The following is a 21,832-nucleotide window of genomic DNA, read 5'->3' as shown; positions in this document are numbered from 1 at the left end:
GCTTTTAACGTTTACTTCTCCACTTTCCACATCAGTTTGTTAACTCATGAAAGTTAATCAGCATTTTAGTGCAAATTTCTCCTAATATACACTTTTTGTATGCAATTTTGTCCAATATACACTTTTTTACAGTGCAATTTTCCCTAACATGCTGGACATTAGTACATTATTTTCACTAATATATGCATTTATATACACACTTTACCCCAGTGTATGCATTTTTGTACACATAACCTGACTGGAGAACTGCACTGCAGAATTCAGGTACATGCAGATTTGAAAGGATGCCTATGTTTTGGTTCATGCATTGTTTTGAAAAATGGTAATTAGTTAATGCTTCTGGCATATCCATTCCTTGATCCAGACCAGGATTCCAAAATGCCCCAAGCTAAACATAGACCAGTCCACCCCAGGGCTTACAGCAGAAAGACAAGGGAAAAGGGAATTAGAACACCAGTCTGCATGTAATTCTAAAAGGAAGGACCTCTAAAATAAACCTTCAGCTAATTCATGATAATCTAATATGCAAAATTTGAATCCAGGCTCTTATGTCTAAGAGTCTCAGGCCTCTGAACACATCAGACACCAGGGAATGGCACTACATCGTTACATAGCATCAGTCCAGGGCCATTCTTAGGGGAAACAAAGAAGCCATTAAGTAGCTGTTGTAAAATCAGATACTGCCCTAGCGAACCCAAGAACTGCACAACTAGAAGCCTTGTGCCAGCAACCAATCATGGGGCAAGGTGTCATGAAGCTTGCTGGGTGACCTTGAGCCAGTCACAGTCTCTTAGCCTAACCTATCTCATAGGGTTGTGGTGAGGATAAAACAGAGAGGGAGGAGAACCATGTATGCCACCTTGAGATCCTTGGAGGAAAGTTGGGCATTCAATGTAAAACTAACTAAATAAATTTTATGACCTTCCACTCCTGGCTCCTTCACTACAATTCTGAAGCAGCAGTGTGAGAACCGCATGAGCAAAAAAAAGGAGAGCCAGTGCTTTGCACAATATTATATTTGTCATATTAAACTAAATGGCAAAGTCCCAGCGCACTTCTTTTCCCAAGAGTAACAGAAGTGACTCTTTCCCAGAGTGGTTTTCCATTCAGCTTGCCACGGGAAAGAAACTCCCCAGCCCCAAACATTCACAAACCATGCTCAAAGTTGGTATCCCAATTATTATTGTGCAGAGGTATGTTCAGACATCACTAGTCCCTTCTAGGGTTTTTTGTAAATTACCAAAGGCAAATGGAGTAGGAAATGTGGTAACTACTTGTCAGGATGGTGACATCTTTTAATGTTCTCCTCTTAACCGAGCCCTGATTGCTCAGTTGCCTTATGCTGGTATGAATAGTTTGGGGTTTGGAAACAATGTTTCATATCTGTCATTTCCTGGAATGCAACTCATCAACATGATTGCTCTTACAGCAATCAAGGCAAATATATAGATACAGTAAGTGCTATATCATAACTGTATCCAAAAGGAAGTCTTGACTCCAAAAGAAACATGAAACCATTTTCCATGGCATAACAAGAACACATATGCTTACAGCGTTGTTCCACCAACACCATCCAAGAGAGATTTGACATGAACACCATGCACCAAATCAGCTCTCCATTCTGAACACTTACAGTACTTGTTCGTACAGTATATCACAGAATAAGGTCTCTAATATCATTAGCCCATCTGAAGCCACGTATATTATAACAAGGTTTTACTTTGTGACTATTAACCTGACAAGACAGTGGCAGAGCCACCAAAATGTTAATACAAATATTACCAGTTAGTTATATTCTTTTTTTTTTAGGTACATTCTCTCCCCATGCTCCTTCCTTGTTGCACAGTCTTGCATTGCTTTCTGCAGATGAATACATGAAGCTGATATGCAAAACTAAAGCTGTGATGAAATGGTTGTGTTAGTACAACACATTTTTAATTATCTCTTCCAGCAGAATGAAGCCACCATAACTATGAACATTTAGAGCCAAATAAGATCTTGCTAGAGCAAAAGCCACATAACACAGAACGGACGGTGTTAAAAGCAGACCTGAAAATAGGGTATGTATTTTCATGGACTTAAAATACAGAGAGGCAGAGGAATTATAGCACACAAGGTTTGAAGTTGAACACACTGCGTAGCACAAAGAATTATGGTGCCACCTATCATCTTACCCACACATTTTCTGTGCATGTTGAGTACAAAGCCCTCTGCACAGATAACACTGTGGTTGACACAGTAGAATGATCCCAGTGTGTTCACACATAATTGTCTTCTGGAGCAACTGTGAACACCTGTAAGGCACTCATCCAGGTCTTTATCAACACATTGCAGCCAAAAGGGAAGGGGAAAATAAAACTGTGTTAGAGTTACTCCTGAGATAAAATAGCATTTGTTCCACAGTTGAAACTACATAATTAACAATGAGCCTGAATTGCAATGGTACAATTTCCTTGCGCTGACTTTCCAAAACACTGAACTCATTCAAGAGGTGGAGGGCTCTGGATCTTCAGCTAGGCCCCTTTGCACTGTTGTTTCCAATCTATTGATTGCTTCTCCAAACTTCTCCTTCAGCTTTTTTAGAATTAGTGGTGTTCTGCACTAATTCTTTTAAGTGACATGCAAATAGGGCAAGATAAGAAGTTGTCATCAGGGTGAGGAATGTTCTTGACAAAAACATATTTGCTTGTACTATGAGGCTAGTCACAAAATACACATGTGAAGTTGCTTTGCACAATATTAACTTTGACATCTTAAACTGAATGGTAAAGTCCCAGTGCTCATCCTTTCCCAAGAGTACCAGATGTGACTGTCTTTAAATGATTTTAATTGACTCTCACCCAGATTGGTGTCTCATTGAGTTTGCCACAGGAATCAGAACATTTTCTCCATGCCATCAAAATCTCTCTCTTTATAGTTTGTGGCTGCATGGAGGAAATGCTGCAATTCCTGTGGCATGCTCTTGCTTAAGCAAGACCTTCCTGCTTAAAGGAAGCCACCATAGAGCCTTTTAAAGCTGCCCTCACACTGTGGGTTTTCACTAGCCCAGTCATGGGCAAGAATGCACCTATGAACTAAGCATCTGAGCTGCCGAAGATATCACTGTCTGTGCCATCTGAAGTTAGCTGTGGTTCTCATGACCGCTCTTGCATAGATAGAGAGAGAATCAGAGAGACACTGGGAAGCTGCCCAAACACATTTCAGTTTATGAAACTGAGTAGGTAAATCTTAACACTTACCTTCACAGGAAACCCCGTCTGACATGAGAGCAAATCCAGGTAAACAAGAGCACACAATCACCCCTTCCATAGTATTACATGTGTGCTTGCAGGGACCATTATCTGTGAAACACATTATTTCAAAATACATGAAAATTCCATGCAAAGCAATATCCCTTTAAAGTTCCAAGGCTTCCTTCCACTAATTATAATCCCTGTCATTGCACCCAAATGTAAAATGTGAAAACAAACCATCTATTCTCCTACCCTTAATCACCATGTACAATCCTTCTCTTATAGGCAAACACACCTGTGTCATTCATTCCCATCTGTGAGTTTGAAATTACCAAGTACAGCTGTGTTGCCTAAACAGCCCTAAATAGAGAGTATGAAATAACCTTGAATTCACAAGCTAACCTCAAATTACCTCAGCATGTTACCTTCTGAGATTCTAACTGTCTCTCTCTTCAGGCTAATACTGGAGGCAAGTAATGTGTGGACATGTATTGAAAGCAAAACAGCCAAAGCAGCTTTGGAATTCATTGCAGGCTTGTAAAAACCATCTCATGTCTCTACCATGCCTATTGAGACATACCTTTACACTTATCTTCCTCTACACTGACAGTTGCAGGCTGGATATTCAAGCCTTCTGGTGCAAGGGTAGCTCTGTTCCCTAGGGCAATGTTTTGTCCATCTTCTTCAAAATCTATACAATATTACATAAAAGCATTAAAAAACCTTTAGTTATGTTGCTTCATATTTCTCAACAAGTCAATGACCATAGGAATATGTTGTACATAAAATGTTGTTTGCGGCTTGTAAGAAAACACAGGGTGCTTCCTGACAGGGACCTGATACCGTAAATGGGTCATTCAGATCCATTTTTTCTCTGTGTGTTTAGCATACAAGCTTCTACACATTTCTGCTTCATGAGTCATAATATTCCTGGTTATTCCACCGCCTGCTATCTATACCAGTGGGTGGAGTTTGAAAGAATGTATCCAGGGTGGTGTGGCATTTTTTGTTATTGTTTTTGTCCCGCCCTTCAGGCACTCCTTGCCTCCTCTCCACTACCTTTTTCCATTCTGGGCAGATATTTCTGTACCCGTGTCTGCATACCTTTCTTTATTGGAAAAAAAAAATCCCAGAACGTGCACTAGAGCAAATGTTACCAGCCTTATACTGCCAGTTACCATTTTCTCAATGGGCAAAATGGAAACTTAGACTTTTTGGGGTGGGGGTGCAATAGAGATGAAGTTTTATGTCCTGTTATCCATTCTAAAAGATTGGCTAGCATTTATGATTTGCCATCCCCCCCCCTTTGGTTTTCCTGAAAGCCGATCCACTTTTTAATCTTCTATTGGAAAAATTGCACAATTATTTCTGTAATTCCTAATTCTGCTGTCATTCTTTCTACTGATGGTCTGTTTGTGTTTTTAATTAAATGTAAATTAGGGGCATAATTGCCCATCAGCTCTGTATCTTGCCTCAGGCTTCCTTGTCTGGAAACTGTCAACAACTTCCCCCACGCCCCAACTCTAATGTAACTATCCGTTCTCTTTGGAATTTCATATTCAGTACTTGTGATTTTGCAGTTTAAAACTGAATAACTTCTGCTGAGTTAAACCCGGTTAATAGAGCACATTTCAATGTATATATATAATTACATATTGTAAGCTAAATCAGAATGTGACTGTGTATATATGTTGTTGTTATGTGCCTTCAGGTTTACTATGACTTATGGCAACCCTATGCATCAGCCACCTCCAGTACTATCTGTCGTGAACCACCCTGTTCAGAACTTGTAAGTTCAGGTCTGTGGCTTCCTTTAGGGAATCAATCCATCTCTTGTTTGGCCTTCCTCATTTTCTACTCCCTTCTCTTTTTCCCAGCATTATTGCCTTTTCTTGTGAATCATGTCTTCTCATTATGTGTCCAAAATATGATAACCTCAGTTTCATCATTTTAACTTCTGTTGATAGTTCTGGTTTAATTTGTTCTAACACCCAATTATTTGTCTTTTTTGCAGTCCATAGTATGCACTAAACTCTCCTTCAACACCACATTTCAAATGAGCTGATTTTTTTCTTATCCGCTTTTTTCAATGTCCAACTTTCACATCCATAAATAGAGATCAGGAATACCATGGTCTGAATGATCCTGACTTTAGGATCAGTGATACATCTTTGCATTTAAGGACTTTTTCTAGTTCTCTCATAGCTGCCCTCCCCAGGCCTAGGCTTCTTCTGATTTCTTGACTATTGACTCCATTTTGGTTAATGACTGTGCCAAGGTCATTGTCAACTTTAAAGTTACGTAAATCTTCTGTTGTCATTACTTTAGTTTTCTTGACATTCAGCTGCAGTACTGTTTTTGTGCTTTCTTCTTCAAATTTCACAGCATTTATTTCAAATCATTACTGGTTTCTGCTAAGAGTATGGCATATCTTAAATTATTGATAATTCTCCCTCCAATTTTCACAACTCCTTCATCTTGGTCCAATCTCACTTTCCATATGATATGTTCTGCATATAGATTAAACAGATAGAGTGATAAAATACACCCCTGTCTCACACCCTTTCCGATGGGGAACTAATCGGTTTCTCCATATTCTGTCCTTACAGTAGCCTTTTGTCCAGAGTATAGGTTGCACATCAGAACAATCAGATGCTGTGGCACCCCCATTTCTTTTAATTCCATAGTTTTTCATGATCTACCCGATCAAAGGCTTTGCTGTAATCTATAAAGCACAGGGTGATTTCCTTCTGAAATGCCTTGGTCCATTCCATTATCCAACGTATGTCTCTGGTGCCTGTTCCCTTTCTAAATCCAGCTTGGACGTCTGGCATTTCTCGCTCCATATATGGTAAGATCCTTTGTTGCAGAAACTTGAGCATTACTTTACTTGCATGGGATATTAAGGCAATAGTTTGATAATAACTGCATTCCCTGGGATCCCCTTTCTTTAGAATTGGGATGTATATTGAACACTTCCAGTCTGTGGGCCATTGTTTAGTCTTCCATATTTCTTGACAGATTTTTGTCAAAATTTAGACAGATTCAGTCTCAGTAACCTGTAGCAACTCTATTGGTATGCCATCTGTTCCTGGTGATTTGTTTCTTCAAAGTATTTTAAGAGCAGCTTTCACCTCGCATTCTAAAATTTCTGGTTCTTCATCATATGGTTCCTCCGTGAATGAATCTGTCATCTTGGCATCTCTTTTACAGAGTTCTTCAGTGTATTGCTTCCATCTTCCTTTTATTTCATCTCAGTCAGTCAGTGTGTTCCCTTGTTGATTATTCAACATCCCTACTCTTGGTTTAAATTTCCCTTTAATTTCTGTAATCTTTTGTAATAGGGCTCTTGTTCTACCCTTGTTGTTGTCCTCTTCTATTTCTATACAATCACTATTGTAATAGTTCTCTTTGTCCCTACGTACTAGTTGCTGTATTGTTTCATTTAGGGTTCTAACCGTGTTTCTGTCTCCTTTTACTTTCCTTCTCTCTTTAACCATTTTAAGAGTTTTGTCAGTCATCCACTGAGGACTTTCTTTTTAACTGAAGGTATTGTCTTTTTGCATTCTTCCCTGATAATGTCTCTGACTTCACTCCATAGTTCTTCTGGTTCTCTGTCAACTAAGTTTAAAGCCTCAAATCTGTTCCTTATTTGGTCTTTATATTCTTCTGGGATGTTATTGTATTTTGGCATTATGATTGCTTTGTTCTTCTTTAGCTTTACTCTGATTTTCAATATTACTAGTTCATGATCTGTACCACAGTCTGTTCCTGGTCTTGTTGTAGCAGAAAGTATGGATTCCATCTTCTACTACCAATTACATAATAAATTTGATTCCTATATTGACCATTTGGTGATGTCCATGTTTACAGTCTTTTCGGCTGCTCAAAAAATGTGTTTGCGAGAAACAAATTATTGGCTTTACAGAGTTTAATAAGTCTTTCTCCTGCTTCATTTCTATCTCCTAAGCCCCATTTCCCCACAATTCCTATTTCTTCTCTGTTCCCTACTGTTGCATTCCAGTCCCCCATGATTTTCAGCACATCTTGCTTTGGTGTGTGATCTATTTCTTCCTGTACTTCTGCATTCCTCTTCTTCTGCATTTGCCATTGGAGCGTAGACTTGGATGATGGTTATGTTAATAGGTTTCCCATTAAATCTCATTGATATAACTCGCTCAGACCTTGCTTTATAGCGCTTAATTATTTTTGCAACATCACTTCTCACTATTAAAGCAACCCCATTTCTTCTTAATTTCTCATTTCCTAAATAATTTTTTTTGTAGTTGCCTGATTGAAAGTGTCCCATTCCCATCCATTTTAATTCACTCATGCCAAGTACTGTAATGTTGATACATTCCATTTCTTGCTTGGCAATTTCTATCTTTCCCTGGTTCATGCTTCTCACATTCCATGTTCCTATTGTGTGCGTCATACAACTCCGGACTCTCCTTTTGCATCTGTGCCCATCAGCCTCTGGGCTTCCTTTTGGCTTTGACCCAGCTGTGTCATTAGTCACAGTGCTACTCGTACTTGTCCTTTGTTCTTCCCCAGTAGCTCATTGAGTGCCTTCTGACCTGGAGTTTCATCTTCCCTCTCTAGGATGTTTGAGAGTGTTGAAGAAGCTGAGAGAAATGTCATCAGGAGTCTAGACCAAGAGGCTAGACTCCTAGCAGGGGCACCCAAGGCAGAATGGTCAAAGCTGAGACGCCAGACTAAGATGCATCCAATCTCAGAGAAAGGCAATGCTAAACCACCTTTGAATACCTCTTACCACAAAGACCCTATGAACAGTGTGTGTGTGTGTGTGTGTGTATATTTAAAAGAAAGTCTTTTTTTGCAAGTGATGTTTTAATTTTGTTTTTATATTGTATGTGCAAATGTATATTTTTCTTTAATAAACATTCTTAAATGTTTGCAATACATTTTCAACATCTGAATGTTTGTGTTTGTCCCCTAATTTGTAGTGACTTGCCTGTTTGTCGTGTTGTAGTGATGACTATTTTGGCTAGGGCTACTGCTTGCTGGTCACTTTCACAAAAAACCTCAGCATATCTCCATCACGTTTCCTGGAACTCCCTCCCCATCATATGGATTCTTTGCAAGTGTGTGACTGACTGACCGTGTCTACTCAAATCTAAATCCTATTGAATTGAATGGGCTTTACTCCCAGGTGTTGCAGTGTGGTGATGATGACTATATTATCTCCTCACTTTCAAACAAAAGAAACAACAATAAAACCAACTCATCCGCTCAAATGAAAAGGTTTTCTCATCATCAAAAGGAGAGTTGCATAGTCACATTTGGTGTGTGTATCTATACATGTAATAAAAGGCTTTTTTGGTAACATTTATGGGGTTTATGAGAGAGGTGGATACCTGACAGAAAACAAACCGGCAGGTTAAGGAATAAATAAGAATTGATTTGAAAAGCCATTGCTGTGAATTAATAAAACAAAGAAAAAGGTTAATGGTTGTTAATAGTGATCATTAACACCTCATACACAAAACAGCAGTTTAGAGGGAAGCTGATGATGAAGATAATTACGTACATCTCAGTGCAAACGCACAAAGAGTCAGACCCTATCTGAAGACAAATTGGGCTTGTGGATTCTCTCATAATTCAATATCAAATCTGAATATGTGAATATTCTCCCCCATCTCTAGTGTGAAATAACCATTTCCATTTGTGTGTTGGGTTTTTTGAAACAAATAATACTGAGGTCCCGTGCAAGATGCCCTCTATTATTATTATTGTTGTTGTTGTTGTTGTTGTTGTCGTTATCATTATCATTATCATCATCATCATCATCATTATCATTATTATCATCATTATTATCATCATTATATTTAAAAGCCAAATGTATGTACTGTGATTAGTCTCCCAGGTAATGCCCCACATATACTGTGTGGAGATCTGAAAAGAATGTCTACTTCAATCTGGGGCATGCCCTCAGCATGTGTTAATAATAGGAAATTGGTGTCTTGTTTAGTATGGGGGGGCATTGGCAAAAAAATGCTAGGTTGTACTCAGCTGGGGTGCAAATGGAAGTAGGGGTGTGGCACTAGAGAACACCCACTGAAATGTCACCAAACACATAACAAACTGCCTATCCAAAAAACGCAGTAATGGGCTTCTACTCCAGTAGTCACTGCAGATGTATACTGTGTTATTTCACATATCAGATTTTTCACAGTAAGAAAAAATCCAATTATATGTGTGTGTAAAAAAAGTATAGGCCGACATTTTGATATCAACAATGTCAAGCAGACACTGAAGAACAAGAACAGCCCGTGTCTGCATTATACCCATGGTTTAGACACTCAAAAGTGTATTTTCCTATCATTTGAAAACATACACATGTATTAGGCACAGAGAGGTATGAATGGATATGATCACAAAGAGGAGAAACTGCAGTGTAAGTCTACAAGAATTAATTTGTAGTCAAAATTATCTTGTACAAATCAAGTTGTCCTGCTTGATATATGGTGGGGTTTACAAATGTGAAAAATCAATTTGATACATTGGATCTCTCGTTGCAATGTAGTTTCATGTCTGAAAAATAGTAAGGGAAGAATCTACTTAAGAGATGATGAGGAATGGTAGCAGGATTGGATGAGTTTCAGATTTTGATTTATATGTTGCATCAATAAGCCAAGTTATAGTACATCTAAACTGATGGCCTGTTTGTCATAGAAACACGAACAGTTTCATTTTAAATGTGCATCATACAGAAGACAATTTTGTTCCCTGCTGTAAATTAATGCTCTGACTTACTTCCATAATGATCTGTATGTATGACTGAAAATGCGGGGCTGTCGTTACTGTAAGAGGATTTTCAATAAAGTTCACAAAGTATTAAATAAGTCCCAACGCTCTAGTGAGGATGAAGCACAATGAAAAATAATAATATAACATTTCCAAAGAGAATGTGCACATCCCACAATTAGGTAGACAGATTAATGTCTGATATAGTCAGATTTCCTTAAAAGGACTGCCCACACAAATGAAACAAATTGAAAATTAATTGCATTTTCCCCATCTCTTCCCGCCACCATCCTTATTTTGTGATGGGGAAGGAATTACATGCTGCAGATATCTAGATAAAAAACCCCACTTCCCTATTGAAGACAGAGTTAGCATAAAAATCTGAACCACAATGCAACAACACATGTTTCTCTTAATGCTAGTGGGACTAGACCTACGTCCTGCTGATTATCCCCCTGAAAAGCTAATGAAGCATGAAATTTTTCTAAGAAAAATCATGACCTTTTCTGCAGAGATTCTGCTGGAATTTTCTAAAGGGAAAATAACAGAGAAAGGGGGCAGGGAGGAAAATGTGGGGGGACAGTTTATGATTTTTTGGCAGAAAGAAAATAAATGACTGGAATAACTTTTTTAAAAGAAAATGCAAGGCAGGAAGAAGTACAAGAGAACAGATTTTTATGTCAACCTCAGGCATAATGGAGGACAGGTGTGGCATCAAGTATTTTGGGACCCTATATGAAGAAATCTTATTGGTCTCCTATACTCTCAAGGCCCTAGGGTTACTCAAGCTTGCCAAGGGTTTTTTTTCCTCTTGCCCCTGGAGCATCTTCTTGCAGTTGACTACAGGTTTCCACTGCCAAGTTCACCCCTCCCATTGAGGGATTCATTGTTAAACCACTCTGAAATTGCAACTGTGTGGGATTTAACAACCAAATCTTGTTTCCAGGGAACTCTGAGAATTGCAGGTCTGTTAGGGGAATAGGGGTTTCCTAAGAACTCTCAGAATCCTTCACAAACTACACTTCCCAGGATTCTTTGGGAGAAGCCATGACTATTTAAAGTGGCATAATACTGCTTTAAATGCAAAGTCCAGAGCTGCACTTATCAGAGTGGTTTAACAGTCAGTCCCTCTTTCCAGGGAACTCTGGGAATTACATCCTCACAAACTAGAGTTCCCAGTATTAAGTGGATGAAGCCACGAGTGTTTAAAGTGATATGAAACTGCTTTGAATTTATAGTGCAGATGGGGCCTGTGTTGGAGAGGAAGACACTTGTACCTTTCTGTGATAACCTGTACATGTGAAGGAGCCATCACATACTGACTAGCACAGATAAAAGTTCCATAATACCTCAACTACAACATTTTTCAGTGGAGGCATTTCATATATTTGGTTGAAGATCATCAAGCACTTAGATCATCAGTTGATGCATATGACCCTTAGCAATCAGGGGATGCTAAACATGAAAATAAACCTGTTGTAGTCAGGTCCAGGGCACATTTTCTCAGGGTGGGTCCTCACCTGGATTGCAACTAAGCCCATCGTCCTGCAGAGTAAATCTTGGGAAACATGAACACTTGTAGGATCCCACTGTGTTGATGCAGAGGTGTTGACAGAGCTCTCCAGGATAGGCAAGACACTCATCCAGGTCATCTCCAGGTAAGCTGTTTGACAATTCGGCTTCATTACTGATTGACAAGGCTTCATGGCGATCCTCAATCTCTGAAACTGCCAACATGCCTGAGCCATTAGTCATGACAAGAACCCAGGGGAAATGCATGTTTTGTACACATAGATTACCTATGAGTTTGGGCAAAGGGTCCATCAGCTGGACAGGCTGTAACTGGGATGACAGGAATAGCTCTACCTCCATAGCATGACCTATCTCTCAGTTACACTAGTAGCAGTAATACAACTGGCAGGGTGACTTTAGGGGATAGTGGCAACTGCATACCCCTCCACCAAGGTTCCTGTCACCAACTGGGTGCCACGGTGGTACTAGTGGGAGCATTACTCCTGGCAGGACCCCTGTAGGCTCATTGTAACAGGCTTCCTGTCCTTTGATCATATGGAGCCTCCCAGTATGCACAAGCCTTGTAGCAGAAAGGAGGATGCAGGCCACCAGAAAACCAAAGAGCTATCATTTATACAGATACCACTGCAGCAAAACAAAGTATGTGCAACGGAGATGGAATAATCAACAATGAAAGAATGACGTATGAAGGAAAATGAATGTGATATATTTCCTGAGGTTCAGAGAATTTATGCATGCTCTGCACTGTCTTCAAGATGACAAGAGCATACAGAAGCAGCAGATGCTAGCTTGCAAAGGCTGAAGAAGCACATGTGCTGTGAATGAGGCAAATCCTAATGGGGGTTCAGAGGATTTGCCTCATTCGCAGCACATGCATACAAAGCACACAAAATGAAGATGAAGAACAGATGAAGTTCCCCAGGAGAGGGGATCTGTTTTTAATGGTGAACATCTTGTTTCATGTTCTATCTAGATCTTTGCCTCTGGGCAAGCTCTAAGCATGCCTCCCCATGAACGCACTGGACAAAACTTTAGCTCTTCTCCATTCTGCTTTCCTTGCAATAAATAGGAGGAGAGGGGATGCCTAAAGGTAAAGCACAATTGACCACTAAAGTGGCAGGAGTGAAAGCTCAGAGAGATGAAGAACTGATTAAAAGGAATTGCTTTAGCTCTTAGTGCACAGTTCATTTGGTTAGCAACTGTGGAAGGCAAACAAAAAATGATGGAAAACGTATTTGCTTGAGGACATACAGAATAGGCAGTGGCTGGTATAAACTTGCATTTTTATTTATTTATTTATTATTTGATTTATATCCCACCCTTCCTCCCAGCAGGAGCCCAGGGCGGCAAGCAAAAGCACTAAAAATACATCAAGACATCATAAAAACAGACCTTAAACTACACCAAAACAAAACAACTTTAAAAACATTTTTTTAAAAAGCTTTAAAAACATTTTTTAAAAAAGCTTTAAAAACAATTTCTAAAGATGTATCCTATCCTCCTCTAGGATGCACACCTTAAAGTGGTGATGGGGTTTGAGAGTGCTGAAGAAGCTGAGAGCAATGCCATCAGGAGTCTAGGCCAAGAGGATAGATTCCTAGCAGGGGCACCCAAGGCAGAATGGTCAAAGCTGAGACGCCAGACTAAGATGCATCCAATCTCAGAAGAAGGCAATGGTAAACCACCTCTGAATACCTCTTACCACAAAACCCCTATGAACAGAGTATCCAAAATGCAACACGAGATAGTGCTGGAAGATGAAACCCCCAGGTCACAAGGCATTCACTGAGCTATTGGGGAAGAACAACAGACAAGTATGAGTAGCACTGTGTTAATGATGCCACTAGGTCAAACCTGAATGGAAGCCCAGAGGCTGATGCGCACAGATGAGAAAGGAGAGTACGGAGTTGTACGACGCACACAATAGGAACATGGAATGTGAGAAGCATGAACCAGGGAAAGTTAGAAACTGTCAATCAAGAAATGGAGCGCATCGGCATTACAATACTTGGCGTGAGTGAATTAAATTGGATGGGAATGGGACACTTTCAATCAGGCAACTACAAAAAAAATTATGCAGGAAATGAGAAATTAAGAAGAAATGGGGTTGCTTTAATAGTGAGAAGTGATGTAGCAAAAATAATTAAGCACTATAAAGCAAGGTCTGAGTGAGATATCAATGAGATTTAATGGGAAACCTATTAACATAACTATCATCCAAGTCTACGCTCCAATGGCAAATGCAGAACAAGAGGAACGCAGAAGTACAGGAAGAAATTGATCACACACCAAAACAAGATGTGCTGAAAATCATGGGGGACTGGAATGCAACAGTAGGAAACAGAGAAGAGATAGGAATTGTGGGGAAATGGGGCTTAGGAGATAGAAATGAAGCAGGAGAAAGACTTATTGAATTCTGTGAAGCCAATAATTTGTTTCTCGCAAACACATTTTTTGAGCAGAAAAGACTGTAAACATGGACATCACCAGATGGTCAATACAGGAATCAAATTGATTATATAATTGGAAACAGAAGATGGAGAAGTTCCATACTTTCTGCAAAAACAAGACCAGAGCAGACTGCGGTACAGATCATGAACTGGTCATATTGAAAATCAAGAGTAAAGCTAAAGAAGAACAACAAAGCAATCATAATGCCAAAGTACAATTTAAATCAAATAAGGAACAGATTTGAGGCTTTAAACTTATTTGACCCAGATTATGAAAGAAATTGATCACACACCATAACAAGATGTGCTGATAATCATGGGGGACTGGAATGCAAAAGTACGGAACAGAGAAGAATGAGAAACTGTGGGGAAATGGGGATTAGGAGATAGAAATGAAGCAGGAGAAAAACTTATTGAATTCTGTGAAGCCAATAATTTGTTTCTTGCAAACACATTTTCTTATTTCTTGCAAACCAAGAGTCGGGCTGTTGAATAATCAACAGGGAAACACACTGACCAAGCAAGCTGAAAAAAAAGGAAAATGGAAGCGATACACTGAAGAACTCTATAAAAGAGATGCCAAGATGCCAGATTCATTCATGAAGGAACCGTATGATGAAGAACCAGAAATTTTAGAATGTGAGGTGAAAGCTGCTCTTAAAATACTTGGAAGAAACAAATCACCAGGAACAGATGGCATACCAATAGAGTTACTAAAGTTACTGAGAATGAATCTGTCCAAATTTTGACAAAAATCTGTCAAGCAGTATGGACAATAAAACAATGGCCCACAGACTGGAAGCATTCAATATACATCCCAATTCTAAAGAAAGGGTATCCCAGGGAATGCAGTAATTATTGAACTATTGCCTTAATATCCCATGCAAGTAAAGTAATGCTCAAGATTCTACAACAAAGGCTCTTACCATATATGGAGCGAGAAATGCCAGACGTCCAAGCTGGATTTAGAAAGGGAACAGGTACCAGAGACATACATTGGATAATGGAATGGACCAAGACATTTCAGAAGATCACCCTGTGCTTTATAGATTACAGCAAAGCCTTTGATTGTGTAGATCATGAAAAACTATGGAATGCTTTAAAAGAAATGGGGGTGCCACAGCATCTGATTGTCCCGATGCACAACCTATACTTTGGATAAGTGGCTACTGTAAGGACAGAATATGGAGAAACCGATTCGTTCTCCATCGGACAGGGTGTGAGACAGGGGTGTATTTTATCACCCTACTTGTTTAATCTATATGCAGATCATACAGAAAGCAGGATTGGACCAAGATGAAGGCAGCGGCATCACTAGGCAGGTGCGGGTAGTGCGGACCGCACTGGGTGACACCATGAGAGGGGGTGACACCCAGAGCCACCCCTAGGCACCAGGAAGCAGGGCAGGCAGCTGAACGTTCCGAGCGCGGCTCTGCCCCTCCTCCTGGTGCGGTGCTCCATTCGCCTCTTGCTCTCTCTCTCCTCAGCTTGGATGCCACCTGGGTGGAGCGCTCATGTCACTGCTGTGCTCTCACTCCCTCCGCCCCTCCCATCCGCCTTTGCAGTTCCCCTTTCGTAGCATTCACTGAGTGACTGACCTTCCCAGACCAGTCACAAATCGATGTGGGCCGTGCTAGAGCAGAGATTGGCCGAGGCATGCAGGCAGTGGGTGGGGTTGCAAGCTGCTGTCTTGGACCTCAGCTTGGGGAGGGGCAAACCCCGGGGACCACCTGGCCTGGGGCCTAGGGCGCAAAATCGGCGTCAGCCTTCGAGGCAGGTCGCAGCCTGGAGGGAGTTTGTCTATGCGCAAAGTTTGGGAACTGCTTAGCGACAACTACAGGCCTCGTGGGCTGAGCCGATCCGGAGCAAGCCAGCATGTGGGCGCAAACTGGGGTGTGTGTGGATGTGAATATCTTTGCCCCTCCAAAAATGGGGGCAGCTGGTTTATCAAACTCTCCCCTTTACCTGCATGATGCAAGAAGGAATCTCCCTACCGCCCCCACCCCCCGCCGCCTACTCGCGCCAGACCCAGTTCTGTGCCTGCCCTAATATGCCAGATTTCAAGGCTGGCTGTTTCTTTCTCGCCATTCCTACGTGCTCATGCCCTCTAGGCCTCTCCTTTTTTCCTTCTTTTGAGGCCAGGCCAGGTCAGTTCCTGGGTTCCTTTTCTTCCTGTGAGCTCAGGGTTCAAGAGTTAGGTTGCTGTAAAGTGGTATCCAATTGATTTCATTTTTTTTCCTTTTCAAAATGGGTCTCTTGGGAATTTGCCTGTAAAGGGGAAAACGGGAGGAGGACAGAGCGGGAAGAATTGCTGCGTTAACAAGGCGTGAGGTGTTGTTGTAGCTTTTAAAAAACCCGGGTAAAACTCAGATCAGGATGATGGAAGGAAAGAGGCAGCTGTGAAAGATGCTGAGATCCAGGGCTCCACATGTTTAAAACTTACCCTCTCCTGAAGGGGGGGAAAGGCCTTCTTGTTTTCCTTTGATTTCCATGACTGTGATATTGAGAAGGTCATACAGGAATGGAAGGGGAGGTGAAGTACAATGTTGCAGCACAGGATCTACATGGGACTACATTTGAAAGTATGATATCCACACATCTCAATTTGTTATTCCTATTTCATATTGCCTCTGCTTTAAAACAGCTAACAGAATGATTTCTGGTTGCCTGAATGGGGCGTCATTATAAGCTCTGTACGGAATGTAAAGGATACCCTCTTGTATGTCAGAATATCCAAGTTTCATAAGGTCTTGTATTGTTGACTCCCAAATATTTTGTTTAAAAAATCTTTGCTCATGGAATTTTGTCTGAATTTGTGGTTTATCCTATTGGGCTGGTGCCACACTCCCCTTAGTTCCTGAGGCCAATGTTGTTGTTTTAAAAAAATTATCTGTGTTCAACAAAGCATCTTAGTGACACAGCCACAAACGTTTATCTAATCCACTGTTTGGGAATAATTGCTCTACAGAAATGGAGGCTGCACTTTTAGAAGATCCCTTGATTGTGATGTTTTGATTTGTCAGCATCAAGAATCCTATGACGAGATGGTGGTACTTTGGGTTGAAATCAGAGCTTGGAAAAGTTACTTTTTTAAACTACAACTCCCATCAGCCCCAGCCAGCATGGCCACTGGATTGGGCTGATGAGAGTTGTAGTTCAAAAAAGTAACTTTTCCAAGATCTGGTTGAAATGGCAGTAATATTCTAGGGCAGCCTTTCCCAACCTTTGGATCCTTAGACGTTGTTAGACTACAACTCCCATCAGCTCAAGCCAGCAAGGCCAATGGTCAAAAATAATGGGAACTGTAGTCTGACAAACATCTGGGGATCCAAAAGTTGGGAAAGGCTGTTCTTGGGGGTTGCTTTGGACTTTGAGAGTTAACCTCAGCTGCAATATTGTTTCATTCAGTGGTTTTGGTCAGCAGGCTGATGAGAGCTGGAGTTCAACAACATCTAGAGGATCATAGATTCCCCCATCCCTGGTTTAGGATCAAAAATTGCTAACTGTGTGATAGAAGCTTATAATAGTATGAATGGGCAGAGAGAGAGAGAGAGAGAGAGAGAGAAGAATGTATTGGCTTCTAAATACAATGAAATGATAGAATTTCACTATCGGAAGACAGCACTAACTTAGATGGCTCTTAAGGATTAGAGAAATTATTGGGAGATAAGACTTCTCAATGGCTATTAGGTATCATAGCTAAATGGATCCCCCATGTTCAGAGATAGTATACCTCTGAATACCAGGTGGTTGGTAGGACAAACAAGAGAGGGCTGTAGCCTTCATGCCCTGGTTGTAACCTTCAGAGGAGACTAGAAATATTGTTAGATCAGGTGGACCCTCCCATGATCCAGCAAGGCAAGTCTTAGAATTATGCTTCCCCACCCCCACAATCTTTGGTTCTATAGATGAGGAAAGAGAACTCACTTTGGATTCACAGCATGCTTCATGACTACGCTTTGTCCTGGTATACAGAATCACTTTTTTTATTTGCTGATTAATGTCAGTAAATTAATGTCAAGTTTTGCTGATATCAAAACTGCTGTGTTTCTCTTGACTTGTGTTCTCTTTCTCACAAGAGACTTTTATGCTTAGAGTTGTATATAAGTAGTTGCTGGACTTCATAGTTTCATACATGGGGGAATCAGTTATCACTTGTTCCTTTGTCCCAGTAGAACTAAATGAAACCTAAGATCTCAGTGTATCTACCAATACAGGCTGTAATCCTTTATGTAATTACTTGGGAGGAAGCCCCATTGAACCCAGTAAGATTCCGGAGTAAACGTGGATAAGATTGCACTATTAGGTCTGCTGTCTTATCTGGCCCCTCATTTTACAACAGTGCAGTTCTATGCATGTCTACTAAGTTCACTGGGATTTACTCCTAGGTAAGTGTACGCGATTGCAGCCTTAATGCAGATGTAGCAGCTTCAAGCCAGCTTTCTCTCTTGCATCTCATCATTCCTTGGCTTTTGTTTAATATTCAGCCTGATGAAAAGTTTAGTGGCCTAAAGCTAGGCTTAGTCCCTTGATTGGACTGTAGCCCTAAGGCAATGTTTTTCTTCCCTTCCCATTTTCACTAAAAGAAGCCCTAATCAGGTGGCTGTAGCTCACACAATTCCCATTACACAAGAGGAAAAGCAGGACCACATTTGCTGGCTCTGTCCTTCTGCTGCCTACCAATCACTTGGCTATAGCACTCTCCACCTCACTCTCCTGATCATGCAGAGTTCTGAATTATGCAGGGAGCATCCAAGTGTAGATTGGGCTGCCATCTTCAGATCTTCCCCCCAACATGGGTGGGGAGGAGGACCAACATAGGATATGATGTGTGGGCAGAGACAGCAAGTGCAGCTTATATCCGTATTCTATAGTGTTCTAGATTGTGCTAATTGGAAACTGGATTCTGCTCAAACAATTTAGACAATTGATAGACATGGCTGCAAGAAGGCTCCATTTTCTATTAGCTATAGTTTGCTGTGCTATCTGAACTTGGACTACTGTGGTTAATCTTAAGTATGGTTAGTAACAACAATCTAGCTTCAAACCATAATTTATGAGGCTGGTTTGTTCTCTCTAACTGTAGTTGAGATGAACCACAGTTTAAGGGTCAGCAGACATAATAAATGACTGTTAATTTAAAACTGAAGTTTCCAATCTCACATAGGGTGTGGTTTTGTGTTTTTTGAAGAAGAATACTAACGTTCCTCAATATGTTACACAGGTGTGTATACATCTAGGGATAAGGCTAGTGAGATCCAGTGCAGTGTAATGTTTGAGGTGTTGGACTATGATCTGGGAGACCTGGGTTTGAATCTCCACTCAGCCATGAAAGTTACTGAGTGACCTTGGGCCAGTCACTGTCTCTCAACCTGATCTACCTCACAGGGCTGTTGCAAGAATAAAATGGAAGGGGAGAACCATGTACATCACCTTGAGCTCCTTGGAAGAAAGTTGAGAGATAAATGTAAGAAAGAAAATAGATAAGGCACATTCAAGACAGTATTAAGCACATTTACAATGCAATCCCAACCATGTCTACTCAGCAGGAAGTGGATAAGTGGAGTTAGGATTACAGCCTTTGTTCCCTTGCATTCAGTGGGAGAGTCACATGTACTTCCAGATCAGGGTGTATAAAATTGCAGTGTTAAGCCTGGATGGCTTTAAAAAGAGGATTAGACAATTTCATGGAGAATGGGGCTATCTGTGGATACTAGCGATGATGGTTATGTTTTACGCTCCCCTGTCAGAGTCGGTATGCCTTGGTATACCAGTTGCTGAAAATCACAAATGGGGAGGCTGTTGTTGTACTCAGGTCCTGCTTGTAGGCTTCCCACTGTGAGAACAGGATGCTGGATTGCCTTTTGTCTGATCCAGCTGGCTTTTCATATGTTTTTAAGTATGCTTACTTGCTCCCTGCTAATATGCACAATCTAGAGCTCTGCCTTCCATACCTGATTACTTATAGCAAGTAAGGATTGATAGTTTATCATTTATAGATTGCTAGTTTATAGATATGGCCCTCTGTGGCGCAGGAGTTCGATTCCAATGGAAGGAGGAAGTCGAATCTCCGGTAAAAGGGGTCGAGGTCCACTCAGCCTTCCATCCATCCGTGGTCGGTAAAATGAGTACCTGGCATATGTTGGGGGGTAAAGAAAGGCCAGGGACAGAACTGGCAATCCCACCCCATATATACAGTCTGCCTAGTAAACATCGCAAGACGTCACCCTAAGAGTCGGAAACAACTCGCACTAGAAGTGCGGGACACCTTTACCTTTTTCTTAGTTTATAGATGTCTATAATGGTAGCACCAAAAGAATCAGAATGAACACATGAAGCTATATTATATAGAGTCAGATGGTGGTCAATGTTGCCAAATGTAATCTAGTGCCAAGCCAAAATGATCCCCCTTCCATTTCACTGCCCTAGTCACAGGCAGCAACACTGTAGTGACAAAAGCCCCCCCCAAAAAAATTGACAGGGAAGGCCTGGATTGAGAGGGTGCAGCCCCCTCCCCCAGGACAGAGGTCTTCAAGGAAGGAGCCTGGTTCAGGGGCCACCCCAAGCCCTCCCACCAGGGTGGGAGAGGACAGCTTCCCTCTTGCCCCCCCCCAGGAAAGCAAGGCAGCCAGAGGCCTGCGATACGGACAGATGCGGGGGTGACACCATGAGTTACCGCACTGGGTGACACCAACCCTAGTGACGCCACTGGATGAAGAAGGTGTGAAAATTGGGAGGAGAAACATCAATAATTTAAGATATGCAGATGATACCATACTCTTAGTAGAAACCAGTAATGATTTGAAACAAATGCTGATGAAAGTTAAAGAAGAAAGCACAAAAGCAGGACTGCAGCTGAACGTCAAGAAGACTAAAGTAATGACAACAGAAGATTTATGTAACTTTAAAGTTGACAATGAGGACATTGAACTTGTCAAGGATTATCAATACCTTGGCGCAGTCATCAACCAAAATGAAGACAATAGTCAAGAAATCAGAAGAAGGCTAGGCCTGGGGAGGGCAGCTATGAGAGAACTTGAAAAGGTCCTCAAATGCAAAGATGTACCACTGATCCTAAAGTCAGGATCATTCATACCATGGTATTCCCAATCTCTATGTATGAATGTGAAAGTTGGACAGTGAAAAAAGCAGATAAGAGAAAAATCAACTCATTTGAAATGTGGTGTTGGAGGAGAGCTTTGCACATACCATGGACTGCGAAAAAGAAAAATAATTGGGTGTTAGAAGAAACAAAACCAGAACTATCACTAGAAGCTAAAATGATGAAACTGAGTTTATCATACTTTGGACACATAATGAGAAGACATGGTTCACTAGAAAAGACAATAATGCTAGGAAAAAGAGAAGGGAGTAGAAAAAGAGGAAGGCCAAACAAGAGATGGATTGATTCCATAAAGGAAGCCACAGATCTGAACTTACAAGATCTGAACAGGGTGGTTCATGACAGATGCTATTGTAGGTCGCTGATTCATAGGGTCATCATAAGTCAAAATCAACGAAGACACATAACAACAAATCCTATTTCATTGTGGTATTTATCCATAAATTGACTTTATAATATATTAGAGATGATTATACGACATGTAACCATTTCCAGAGGGCACTCTTTGCTAATCTCTGGCAAAAATAACAGAGTCTTGCATTACCTTGAAAAGTAACAAATTTATTGTGGCATACATTTTAGTGGGGTACAGTCCACTTCATCAGATGCCTCTGATTACAAAATGTTTACCTGTCAGCTTCTAGTACCACTCAGGGGGGAGGAAGGTGATGCTTTTTTCCTTATGTTTCTATATTGTTGATGACTATCAGATAAGACAGTAATCC

At 40.8% G+C, this 21,832-nt stretch overlaps 1 protein-coding gene across 12 annotated transcripts in view; it reads right to left on the bottom strand.

Moving 5' to 3' along the window:
- The window catches only part of FBLN2 (fibulin 2), a 266,919-nt gene that overhangs the window by 43,305 nt on the left and 201,782 nt on the right, over positions 1-21,832 (bottom strand). For 11 of the 12 annotated variants that reach the window (XM_061618173.1, XM_061618171.1, XM_061618163.1 and 8 more), the window contains 4 exons: positions 11,522-11,728; positions 3,814-3,924; positions 3,240-3,341; positions 2,175-2,315 (listed from right to left, as the gene is read on the bottom strand). In XM_061618173.1, coding sequence (XP_061474157.1) covers positions 2,175-2,315; positions 3,240-3,341; positions 3,814-3,924; positions 11,522-11,728 — 561 coding nt within the window. The remainder of the gene's footprint in view (positions 1-2,174; positions 2,316-3,239; positions 3,342-3,813; positions 3,925-11,521; positions 11,729-21,832) is intronic. The other variant, XM_061618174.1, reaches the window with a different exon arrangement.

The sequence above is a fragment of the Rhineura floridana genome, chromosome 3 (assembly GCF_030035675.1).
Source record: "Rhineura floridana isolate rRhiFlo1 chromosome 3, rRhiFlo1.hap2, whole genome shotgun sequence".
In the NCBI taxonomy this organism is placed as follows: domain Eukaryota; kingdom Metazoa; phylum Chordata; class Lepidosauria; order Squamata; family Rhineuridae; genus Rhineura; species Rhineura floridana.
The sequence above is the reverse complement of the archived record's forward strand: the minus strand, read 5'-3'. Positions and strand labels throughout refer to the sequence as shown.